This window comes from Schistocerca serialis, chromosome 3 (genome assembly GCF_023864345.2).
Source record: "Schistocerca serialis cubense isolate TAMUIC-IGC-003099 chromosome 3, iqSchSeri2.2, whole genome shotgun sequence".
Classification (NCBI taxonomy): domain Eukaryota; kingdom Metazoa; phylum Arthropoda; class Insecta; order Orthoptera; family Acrididae; genus Schistocerca; species Schistocerca serialis.
In genome coordinates, this window is record NC_064640.1 from 134,506,419 (window position 1) to 134,519,008 (window position 12,590).

At 37.2% G+C, this 12,590-nt stretch overlaps 1 protein-coding gene across 1 annotated transcript in view; it reads left to right on the forward strand.

Annotated features, from left to right (window-relative positions):
- Positions 1 to 9,394, forward strand: part of LOC126469835 (mitochondrial-processing peptidase subunit alpha) — a 117,290-nt gene extending 107,896 nt beyond the window's left edge. Inside the window, exons 10-11 of the mRNA XM_050097130.1 lie at positions 1,623 to 1,755; positions 9,070 to 9,394. Of these exons, the coding sequence (XP_049953087.1) occupies positions 1,623 to 1,755; positions 9,070 to 9,209 (273 nt within the window). The 3' untranslated portion in view covers positions 9,210 to 9,394. The remainder of the gene's footprint in view (positions 1 to 1,622; positions 1,756 to 9,069) is intronic.
- Positions 9,395 to 12,590: the final 3,196 nt, after the last annotated feature.

A 12,590-nucleotide genomic window follows, 5' to 3' on the forward strand; every position in this document is an offset into this window, starting at 1 on the left:
TCAAGGATATATGATTTTAATTTATTTTTAAAAGTGTTACTGCTGTCTGTCAGACGTTTTGTTTCATCTGGTAATTTATCGAAGAGTTTTACAGCAGCGTATTTTACCCCTTTCTGTGACAAAGATAGGTTTCGCAGGAAAGCTTCTATAAAGTTTGGAAGGTAGGAGACGAGGTACTGGCGGAATTAAAGCTGTGAGGACGGGGCGTGAGTAGTGCTTGGGTAGCTCAGTTAGTAGAGCACTTGCCCACGAAAGGCAAAGGTCCCGAGTTCGAGTCTCGATCCGGCACACAGTTTTAGTCTGCCAGGAAGTTTCACATCAGCGCAAACTCTGCTGCAGAGTGAAAATCTCATTCTGGAAAGATAAGTTAGTTTGCCAAAGATAGGTTAAGTAGAGGATATTGTAAGTCTTTCTTTCTTCTTTGTAAGTCTTTCTTTCTTATACAGTGCCCTTACTGTACTAATTTCATATGTTTATCATGTGTGATGGACATGATTCAGTTTGTACAAGTGTAGTGTTAGAAACGGGAAGTAATTTAGATGATGGTCAGCCACAGTACATCTATGAAACAGATAGTGCTTAGTAGAAGACATTTTATGTGATAAGCATGGTGGTGGTGGTGGTGGTGGTGAAGAAGATGGAGGTTGTTGTTGCTGTGGTCTTCAGTCCAGAAATGTGGCTCTCCATGCTAGTCTATCCTATGCAAGACTCTTCATCTCTGCATAGCTACTGCAGTCTACTTGCTTATTGTATTCAAGTCTTGATGTTCCTCTCCAATTTTTAGCTCCCACACTTCCTTCCATTACGACAAAATGCTGCCTCAGGATCTCTCTTATCAACTCATCCCTTCTTTTAGTAAAGTTGTGCGACAAATAGGAGACTGATGATCTTGAATGTTTTGTCTCCTTAAACCCATAAACAGCAGCTACAGCAGCCTTTGTCGCAACAAGGCATTAAACTTGACTGATACCCTTCTTGTTGAATATAGCTATATGCCAGGAATGGTCCACACTGATAGAAATGATGAAATTCTTACATTTTTATAGTGCTATAACATTTCAGGTACTCTGCTTCCCTTGTAAATTACCATTTGTTGACATTCTACGTAGAACTGTATTAAAATTTTAGCCACAAGATGTTTTATTTGCCATTAATTGTTAGTGCTTTGTGTGTTAAATTGAGAGCTGGAAAGTTTTATGTGTACTCAAAGCAGTTCCTGTCAATTGCTGCATACCTGTGTACAAGGTAATGTACTTCTGCATGAACAAAATTTTCAGAAGTAAGCAATCAGAACTGTCTACACATTGGTATGGGGATCCGTAAGAAGCAAATTATTGATGCTGTAGTTATATTATGTTCAGAAAATTGGAAGGTGGTGACCTAATGGAATTCTTTCACTTATTTGTAATCAAAGGACTGCAATTGGGAGAAAGAAGTTTGTGTCTTAAAGGGAGCTGTATTTCTATAAAGTTGCGCAATAAAGGATTATGTAATAGAAAATATTGTTCTTATGCCTATAGGAAAAGAAATGAAATGTAGGTGTAATTTAATGAATACAAATTTGTGCAAATGCATATTCTTTGTTCATTGCTTTTTGTAAATACAGTTTTCTGATTTTTCAGCGGGCAAAGGCCCAGTTGAGGTCACTGTACTTAATGAATCTAGAATCAAGACCAATGGTATTTGAAGATGTGGCAAGACAAGTCATTGCCCTAGGTTCGTGGAAGGACCGTGATTATTTCATCAAAGAAATGGGTGAGGAACAAAGTTACACCAACATTATATATAGTATTATCATGTTATGCTTATGTAACACCTGAACTTGTACTTAAGCGTAATTTGTTATTTGCTATATGAAGTGAAGAATTATTTCTGACTGAATGATGATCAAGCCTGGACTTTATTTTTAATAACAAGAAAGGATCTTGATAGAGATCTCTCCATGCAGTTTGCTGTGTGTAGCATACTGTGTCTGCTTGCCATACTTCCACCAGACAGTCAGCAGAATGTTTATGATCAATGTTTTGGATTTGGTCTTTAATATTACGTGTGACAACCAGACCATTTGCGTCATAACTTTGGCGCATCTTGGCAACATGATGATGTTCAATGAACGAAACCACTTTTAACACAGTAAATGTATAATAATGCAACTGAGGTGGTTTACACTTATCATTAATTTTGATGGCAGTTGTGGTGATCAACATTATCAAGCTTTTTTTCAGTCAGTAATTATTTTAAAGATATTAATGATAATACATTTTTTGCCATATGATTAATCAAATTGATAGTAATATTCACAGCAGTCACTCAAACAACTAAACTGATTGTTAAGTACAAAGCTCATTGGTTGTCTCTGAACACCGATATTTTCATAACCATATACAAGTTTGGCTTTCCTATGCTTTTGAGAGCATAAGATCAGCAGAATAAGTGCGTGAGTGATGACTCCAAACGAACTCCTGGATACCGTATTTACTCGAATATAAGCCGCACTCGAATCTAAGCCGCACCTGAAAAATGAGACTCGAAATCAAGGAAAAAAAAATTCTCGAATCTAAGCCGCACCTGAAATTTGAGACTCCAAATTCAAGGGGAGAGAAAAGTTTTAGGCCGCACCTCCAAATTGAAACAAAGTTGGCCCATTGTAATATGAGACACAATATAAGTCGAATGAATCACAATACAGCTACAGTAGTTTGGTTCGAGTTGTAAGCTTAGTAGTTAAGCTTTACCAGGTAACCATTGCTATGCGTCAGGCGCTCCGTCCGTATTTATACGGGTACCCTTCCTTTTTCACGTGCTTCGTCTGGTTTGAATTGATTGCTTATTTTTCTTTGATCTGATAAGTGCCGTTGTCTTTGTTATAGGTGTTTACGTCACTCTTAGCTGAAAATGCATGACTGTACTGTGTCGTGCATTGTTTGTTGCATTCTGATAATGAGTGTTTACGGCCTGTCGGCACTCGCGGAGTGGCTTGCTTTTCCTATGTTTATAACAGGACAATGTGGGTCAGTGTGACTGTGTATTAATAGTAAGTCTTACTTGAATGCAAAGTAAACACTGCAGCACATGTTCGGGTATATGCACATTTATAAAATTGGATTACTTTTGAGACTTCTCATTGTTCTTAACATGTATTTTAATTAATTGTTGAAAGCTTACAAGTAAATTTTTATTAAGTTGTTTGATTGATCTTTTAAGCATACATTGTTCAATAAATGTTTTGGTCATGAATGATGTTCAACCCTTACTTGGGCCTGGTCTTTCCCCTCCTAGATAATAGATAGTTGTGAAAACAATGCCATTGGCTCCTAGCAAACAGCTGCCATAACTCGGGAGAGCACCAGTGCCTTGAGACTGCAGCAAGTAGACTGTAATGTGCATTTGGTGTGCTGGTGTAGTGGTAGTGTGTGTGTGTGTGTGTGTGTGTGTGTGTGTGTGTGTGTGGGTGGGTGGGTGGAAAGTGAAAGGTGGTGGGATCAAATCTCAGGTAGATCACTTTCTAGCATTCATCACTCAGCTATGTGGAGATAAACACTTCAAAATATGACTACAGTTTCAGACTGCCTATTTCTGCTTCCCTTAGACCACTATTCATTAAAGGGTAATGCAGAACATTTTTTCTGCTATTGTTGTGCTTCTGAATATTTCTTGGTACACAGCTACTGCTTGGGGTTATCTAGGAGGGGAAAGACCAGGCCCAAGTAAGGGTTGAACATCATTCGTGACCAAAACATTTATTGAACAATGTATGCTTAAAAGATCAATCAAACCACTTAATAAAAATTTACTTGTAAGCTTTCAACAATTAATTAAAATACATGTTAAGAACAACGAGAAGTCTCAAAAGTAATCCAGTTTTATAAATGTGCATATACCCGAACATGTGCTGCAGTGTTTACTTTGCATTCAAGTAAGACTTACTACTAATACACAATCACACGGACCCACATTGTCCTGTTATAAACATAGGAAACCCAAACTGTTGTATATGGTTATGAAAATATCGGTGTTCAGAGCCAACCAATGAGCTTTGTACTTAACGATCACAGTTATGGAAACAAATTCTTTCAACAATCTACTTCACAGAGGCAAATAAATTTGTTGCAGCTCCTTGAGAATTAATCGCTTATCACAATGTGTCAGTTCCTGTAATGAGATACCATGCAAGTGTTAGGACTCAGTTTTTTTTTACAACCGTATGTGACAGAAGAACAGTGCAAAAGTTCAATGCAGTATCTATGCTTCAAAATGACAGTTACAACAAGGAGAATTTGTGTCACAACAATTTAGCACTTCACCTTATCTTATTTTTTGACAGCCTGTTTACTGATTTACAATTCTTTGGTGTCACAGAATGTTTCACAACACTGCTGACCAAAGGAATGAAGACTTCCTAAAACAGTGACCTTAAAATTTACATTCAGTTCCCCAAAAGATGAAGCGCAATCTCCGACCTCAGGATCCAACTGGCTGCACCCATGTAGTTACGTAGTGTAAGTCAGGGGTAGACACCTTCCGGATAATAGAGACAATTTTATGCATGGCGCTAGTTACTGCTAGTATTACCTGGCAAGAAAAAGGATCTTTAAATGCAACAAATAATCATATCATAACTACCTTTAACACCTCAGCCATGGAACTGAACACAGTATGGCCACGAGCATGACACCCTCACATACCAATAAAGGGACAGAAACCAAGCTCTCCAGTAAATATATATATAAAGTCTCGTCCTTATTACTCAACATACACCCAAATCTCAACAAGGAGATAAGATGATTCGCCTGCCAATCGCAGTTGAGTTTCAAACCGATGCCCAATGGCATTATGGTAACAAGGAGCTGCCACACAATGGATGCACATGGTTGGCGAACAACTTTGGTTACATTAGCAGACAGTATCTTAAATACCAAGAAATTGGCACAAATCCATTTCTCCCAGAAATAACAAGTTAACTAGCAAGCATCAAAGCCAGTTACAGCAATAAATGAGGTAACTTAAACCAAAGTCCACAAAGCTATAATATATAAGAAGGTAAAAACACATTATGTATTAATTACAGAAAATCACAGATTTACACTGGTATAAAAAGAAGCTGGTACAAAAGCACGTGCAGGCCTCTTGAACTTGTACCCATGACCAGGGCTTAAGCGAGCAGGTAGATTGAGCCAGTATTATTATAGTTCCAATAGTTGTAAAGGCGAGTAAGGCACATAAGCAGACAGCGACACACTGGGAAAGACAAAAGAAAGGAACATTTGTGAACTTCACACTAGCCCCAACTTCACTCAACAGAAGTAAGGTACCTCACCATAATTCTAAGAAAGCATGGCACTGCAGCCACAGTAAGAATAGCTTTGGCAGCCTTGCGTCCTCCAGAGAATGAAAACTTGATATTGGTCACGCAACCCAAACTGGAATCCCGAAGTCCAGTCATCCGACAGAGAAATCGTGTGGCTCAAATCACAACATGTCGTGCCTGCAGAGTCCTTTCTGGTCCACTGCCTGCTGCTTTCCATCTCATTCCTCACACTGCCACTTGCTTATGTCAAAATGGAATGTCCTCCGCTAGAGGCAAAGATGGCACGCAGAAGGCATATCGCTACCTATCGACATGGTATGGATCATCTTTGTTACTCTCAAACTTGGATGAATTGTTGATAACAAATTTCATAAGTGAATAAATGTACAGTGAGGCCATGAAGTCTGCACATAGTTACTTTCTGTTATACAATGCATTTTTTTTACCTTAGCGAGGTGTTACCCCAGAAAGCTATCCCATAAGCAGGGTATTTAGTGGAGGTCCTACTGGTCCCTAAAGTCCCTTTTTTTTCCTCAAACGTACCTATAGAAGGTGCTTTTTTCAATGTTGTCCCTAAAGTACCGTTTTTTTCTTAATTTTAATAACCCCACTGAAGCTTAACTAAGGCATTTTTCATGTTACAACTGGCTTTAAACCTTCTCACCATTTTGATTTCTTTCCAGTTCCTCCACATAAAACAAGTCCGCTGTTGAGGGGACTGCAGGGAGCTTTGATGGCCACGGGGCACGGAAACATATTGGGAGACAGTGCTATGCGGTACCAGCAACTTTTGCGGAACTTACTCTTTGTTCTTTATGGTAGAAATGATGAACGGATATAGTTTGCACATGTTGGGTGTAGCTCAAATGAGGATAACTTGCAACTCCTACCAAGAAATATTGATCAGAGGCAGGACGTGACTAGCCACTGAGAAATGTGTTACTTATTTCACTTGTGATCGGAAACATTCAACTACTAAAGAGACTGTCTACACTATGCTTGTGCATCCTGTTCTGGAGTACTGCTGACTGGTCTCGAATCCTTACCAGATAGGCCTAACAGAGTATGTCAAGAAAATTCAGTGAAGAGCAGCATATTGTGTATTAACGCAAAACAGGGGAGAGAGCATCACTGACATGATACAGGAGTTGGGGTGGACATCATTAGAACAAAGGCATTTTTTTGTGCCAGTGGAATCTTCTCACAAAATTTCAATCACCAGCCTTTTCCTCTGAATGTGAAAATATTTTGTTGATGATGACCTACATGGGGAGAAACAATCATCTTAATAAAATAAGGGAAATTAGAGCTTGCATGGAAGGATTCCTTTTTTTCCGCGCGCTGTTTGAGAGTGGAATAACAGAGAATTATTGTGAAGATGGTTCAATGAACCTTATGCCAGGCACTTAAGTGTGATTTGCAGAGTATCTGTGTAGATGTAGATGTAGATGTGGATGTGGTTGTAAGTTAACAAAACAAATCATAAATTTTAACTAGGTAAAGTAGATGAAATTTGGGCTACTCTCATTGCAATGAAAGCTTCTTTGGGTATAATAATAATAATGTATTAAAATTACATTGTGTAACAATTGTCAAATGGTGATTAGAAGTAATACCAACAAATTTGCATTTGGGTCGGGGGGGAGATAAAATTTCAGATGTACTGGACAGTCTCACAAAGACTTTGTTACCTCTGTTGCTCTAGTTCTGTTTGGGAGAATGTGGAAGACGGCATGTACCTAATTGAAGTGTCTGATATGTTTAATTTAATTTCATATTCATTCTTACAAATAAGCTCCAAATTAGAACGTGAGTGCTGTGATAATGCCCTTTCAGGAAACCTTGCACGTTCCATGTGTTACAAAATTTACGTTGTTAGCCCTGCCAACATGCCTGGCCCATGTCTTATGTTTTTCCTAGAACTTATGTACTTCAGGAGGCATGCATGATCATATACATTCAGTGCACATATTTATTTTGATGTTCTTGTCAGTCAACTGTCATTTTCCTGAAACAAAATTATATGTTGAATTACACAAATTTTCGCTCAATAGCTGCAGTGATACTGCAGAGGTTTTCAGAGAGAAGTTTGGAAACTCTGTGCAGACTGATTTTACTTTGCCTCCATCAAAGATGATGCCTTTTATTACTTTGGCTCTAGGACCCTATTTTTGGGAGCAAACTGCAGATAATGCAAGAAATTCAGCGTATACTTTCTCCTATGAGGAGGCCACAATGAAGCCAGCAAAAAGGAATTCCAATTTTCAATACTCTACTGGTTAGCAACTAAAGAAGAGGTTGTTGAAAATCATCTTCAGACATATGTCATGGGCCATGCTAAGGCAAAAGATTTGCATCGAAACCTTGTTTTTGAAGGAGAGAAAGCGGATCCTCCTTCAAGGAATTTCCTGATGATCAGTTGTGACGGCCCAAATGTGAATAAGTCAGTATTAAAATTAATGAATGAAAGTGTCCTAGAGTACGCAGCAACTCTTTCATTGATATTGGAACATGCAGTTTGCATTAAATTCGTAATTCATTCTTGCATGGCATTGAAAATTTTGAATGTAATGTTGTAAATCTTAGTATTGCAATATTTCACTGTTTTCATGGCTGGCCTGCCAGATGGGAGGATGTTCAACTATGCCAGAAGAAAGTTGAGTATAACGTGCCATCACGTTGGCTAACTGTAAGCCCAGCAGGCCAAAGGATTTTGGGCCAGTGGTCTGCTATCAATAGATATTTCCTCACAGTTTTTTGTGCTAAATCTGTTTCAGTTTCAGAGAAGTCTAAAGAAATAGTCAAGCTTATAAAGCAACTGGCATTGAAGCCCAACTTATGTGTGTTACTTAAAGTGCCAACATCTTCTTGTTATACTTAAAGTTCTTTCAAAAATATATTGTTCACTCTGCTTCAAAGTTTGGAAATAAATTTTATGTTCCATATACAGTTACTTACTGGGACCCTTTCTTAAAAGATTAAAATGTTTTAACAACAGCAGAAGAATACCCTACATACATTTAGTTACCTCGATGGTGCCCTTGCTACAAACAACAGGTATTTTGAAAATTTCTGTGAAACATTGTAAATGCGTATAATGATTTGAGGGGATATTGAAAGGTGACCCTGTCCTAAATAGGAAAGGCAATTACACTATTGTCCACACAGTTGGCTGCAGTATGTATAGTTCTAATAAAGCTGCTGTTTGTCACTGGAATGTGAATGAGTTTGTTGCAAGTTCTGTGCCCATATAACAGTCAAATGGACATACTTCTCAATAATCTGTGTGGGCCATTCAGGAACAGTAGGATACCTTGACACACCTGGAGCTCCAAATTAACTTTTCCATTCACTGAACTGTCCATTTCACTACTTGTGGCCTGGTTATATGGCCTCTTCCAGATTACATCAGATGTTTGGCTGCTGATTCTCACTCTGTATCCCATTTACAAGTACTATCACCATTGCCATCTTTCTTACCTATGTTGTGATTAGTGAGATGTATCTCAGAAGTTAATGAGACTAAACTTAATCTCAGAAGTTAGTGAGACTAAACTTAGAAGGTCAAGGCAGGTATATCTGTAAGAACAAGAATATCAGGACAGATGTATGGCTGTACATAGTCTTCCTTGGTAATTTCCAGAATAGCTTTTGTTATAAATTTTTTGATGGGATCATCATATTTTTGCCAGTTTACTAAAATCAGTGGTTATAAGTTATTTGTTGCATTCTATACATGGTTTCCTGTTCTCCTGTTATAGATAAAGTGACAGCACATGACGTACAACGTGTAGCAAGGCGCCTACTTGCTTCACAGCCATCGGTCGCAGCTCGTGGTGAAATTGCAGGAATGCCTTCGTATGATGCAATTTGTCAAAAATTTAGAAGCTCTTTGAACTGAAGTAATTTATTATGAACGTGAACAACAAACATAAATAATTTCGCCTAAAATGGAGCCAAATTTTCGTAAACTGCGTTACTGTATTGCATTGTTTTAATATATTGAATGTAAGTTACCTGAAGGCTTATTGTGTGTGTGTGTGTGTGTGTGTGTGTGTGTGTGTGTGTGTGTGTGTGTGTGAGTGTTTTCCAGCACACCTGTAAATCACACCTTATGGTGAAACTACAGGGCTGATTTCCATCAAAAATAAAAACTCAAGCTATTTATTCACAGTCATGATTTATGTACAATTATGATAAATAACATCAAGTGATATTATAAGGCACCAAGTTTATATTTATAATTAGTCACTTTATTGTATTTGTGTAATTATGTTGCAGAGCACAGTGTTTACTGTAAAAAAAGTAAAAGCAAAGATACAATATCAAGCTATTTTTTTCATTGTCTGTTTGTACTTTATTTGTATTGTTTTAATATTTTGAGCACGTGTGTGTGTGTGTGTGTGTTTTTTTTTTTTTTTTTTTTTTTTTTTCCAGCACACCTGTAAATCACACCTTATGGTGAAACTACAGGGCTGACTTCCATCAAAAATAAAAACTCGAGCTGTTTATTCACAATCATGATTTATGTACAATTATGATAAATAACATCAAGTGATATTATAAGGCACCAAGTTTATATTTATAATTAGTCACTTTATTGTATTTGTGTAATTATGTTGCAGAGCACAGTGTTTACTGTAAAAAAAGTAAAAGCAAAGATACAATATCAAGCTATTTTTTCATTGTCTGTTTGTACTTTATTTGTATTGTTTTAATATTTTGAGCACAAGTGTGTGTGTGTGTGTGTGTGTGTGTGTGTGTGTGTGTGTGGATACTATAAGAGTACACTGTACAAAAAGAATAAACAAAGATGACGACAAAACTTGGGTTAAAATATTGTACAATGTGTCACAAGAGGTTACTTGCATCACCATTGTTGTTCACAGATCATGGTGAAATTGTAAGCTTGATTTTTGTTGAAAATGTAAAAGCTATAGAAATAGAAGATCTTTAATTTGAATTTGTGCAACAAAGATAAATCATCTCATATGATATGGAGTCATGTTTTTGTGTACTGTCTATGCCTTTGTTGTATTGTTTTAATATACTGAGTATAACCTGCTACACTTTGTTTTTGTATCAGTGTGCACACTCTCGTGCACACCCAAAATTTATAACAATGAAGAAGGCATTATAAGTTTCGTCTATGCTGTTATTCTGCCTATTAAATTCTTTACAGTATACAGATATTGTACATTTTGCTTTGTTCATATTGTTTCACAATCAAAATTACAACAGTGATGATCTGGGGTATGATTCCTGAGAGGAAAAAAAGCAAAGCCACCAAGAAAACCATGTAATAACCATGGATTAATTCTTTTTGACCAAACAAAGTGGCACAGTGGTGAAGAGATTGCACTCATATTCGGGAGGATGCCAGTACAACTTACTTTCCCAACATTCAGATTCAGGGCTTCTGTAGTAGCCCTAAACTGCTTATGGCAAATGATGGGATGGCTTCTTTGATAAGGGCATGATGGATTTTTTTTCCCCAATCCAAGCTTGTGCTCCTTCTCTAATGGCCTTGGTGTCTGTGAGATGTGAAACCGTAATCTTCCTTTCTTATCTTAATTTTCTTTGCAATTGATTACAATTACTAACACCGATTGGCCACAACAGTTGTACACTTTTGGTGCTCAAAGATAATAATAAATGTCTTTCTTTTCCTGCTGAGTCGATTAAGTGGAATTGTACATGATCATGTGGTTGCTCTATTCTTTATGTTATTGTCCATAGTTCTTCTGTATAATGACCTCATCATTTACAGGCTGTTAATCCCTAACTTAATTCTTTACTTCCTTCCTTCTCTACCAAATTTATTCTCATATATTAGAAGGTATACTAGAATTGACAGTCACTCTTTGAGTGCCATAACTCAAAAAGCAACTCTGGAAACTTGGTCCTCTTGTAGTTTCCAATTCTATCAACAGATGCCAAGTGTACAAAATGGCCTTTAATAGTTGTGGAAGTGAATGAGTACCAATGGGACAGTTACATGAGATAAAATGAAGAAAAATTAAACCTGTCAACACTGAAAGGAATTTTTTCAATAGATACAGCTGAGATGTGGGGGTAATCATACCATGAATTTTCATGTTATTGAACAACTATGAAAAATGGAACACAGAACACCCATCTGATACATACATTAATGCTACTGCCAAATGGTATGCCACAGTGGATAAGGATTACTGAATCAGTGAGAAGTCCTCTTTAATGTTTCATATCACACTCTCCCAAACAATGCTCATGGTTGTTTGGAGTGTTGATAAACTGTGTGTCGGAAGAATGGTGAAGAAAAATTGTATGACAAACAGATGTGTAAGATGAGAGATATCACAAAGTGTTAATTCATCAACTACAATGCTGATACAGTTGAGTATGTTCCTTGATCCTTCCTGAAACTGTTCTACAGCTCCTTCTAGCAAGGTAACCGAGATTTCTTTAACCTTGAATTAGTAACTGCAATTTTTTTCTTTCCATCCTTCATTGCTGACAATACAGACTGACAGTTGTGTGTAATTGGTCAAGTGGGGGTGAGATGTTAAACTCTAATGGAAATGAAAGATGGAGAGAGAGAAATGATGATTGGATGAGTGACATTCTTTAGTTTTATTTAAGTGTGATATTAAGTTGCTTTTAGCTGTGAATCATCATGCTGCATATAATACAGCTTGAAACTTTCAGTTTCAGCATTGTGACATATTTGTATTGGTTAAGAAATTTGTTAGGTTGATATTAAGAAAAAAGTACAGGAGGAGGCTATGCAATATTTCATCAAAGATTTGGTTTATTTTCTTAACAGTTATCGTATCTCTGCTTCCTCTATACTTTCTTTACCCAGTTTCTCCATTCATATTTTCCTTTTCTGTTCTGACACAGTTCTGCTTTTTAGCTTAAAACTTCCTTAACTTTTCCAGTATTTCTTTTATCTTTTATTGCATTATTCTTTGTTTCTTAGCCCACTCTCTCTCCCTCTTTTTCCATGACTTTTTATAAAATATTATTTCCTCTTTTCTGCATACAAAACAGCATTTGTCTACATATGCCTCTGGGATCTGCTTCTGTGTCCTTACCATGCTAATCTTTGTTTTAGTACATGCAAAATTCCAATATCTTCTCCACTCTTTGTGTGTTCTCATTGTCATTAAGCTTTTGCACACTTCTTCCAGTTATGTTAGACCACCAGAATATGTATGTGTGAACTTCCTCTTTGCTCTGGGGAGAGGAGCTCACTATCCATCACTACTTTTTGTGTGACCATCCACCATTCACAGAC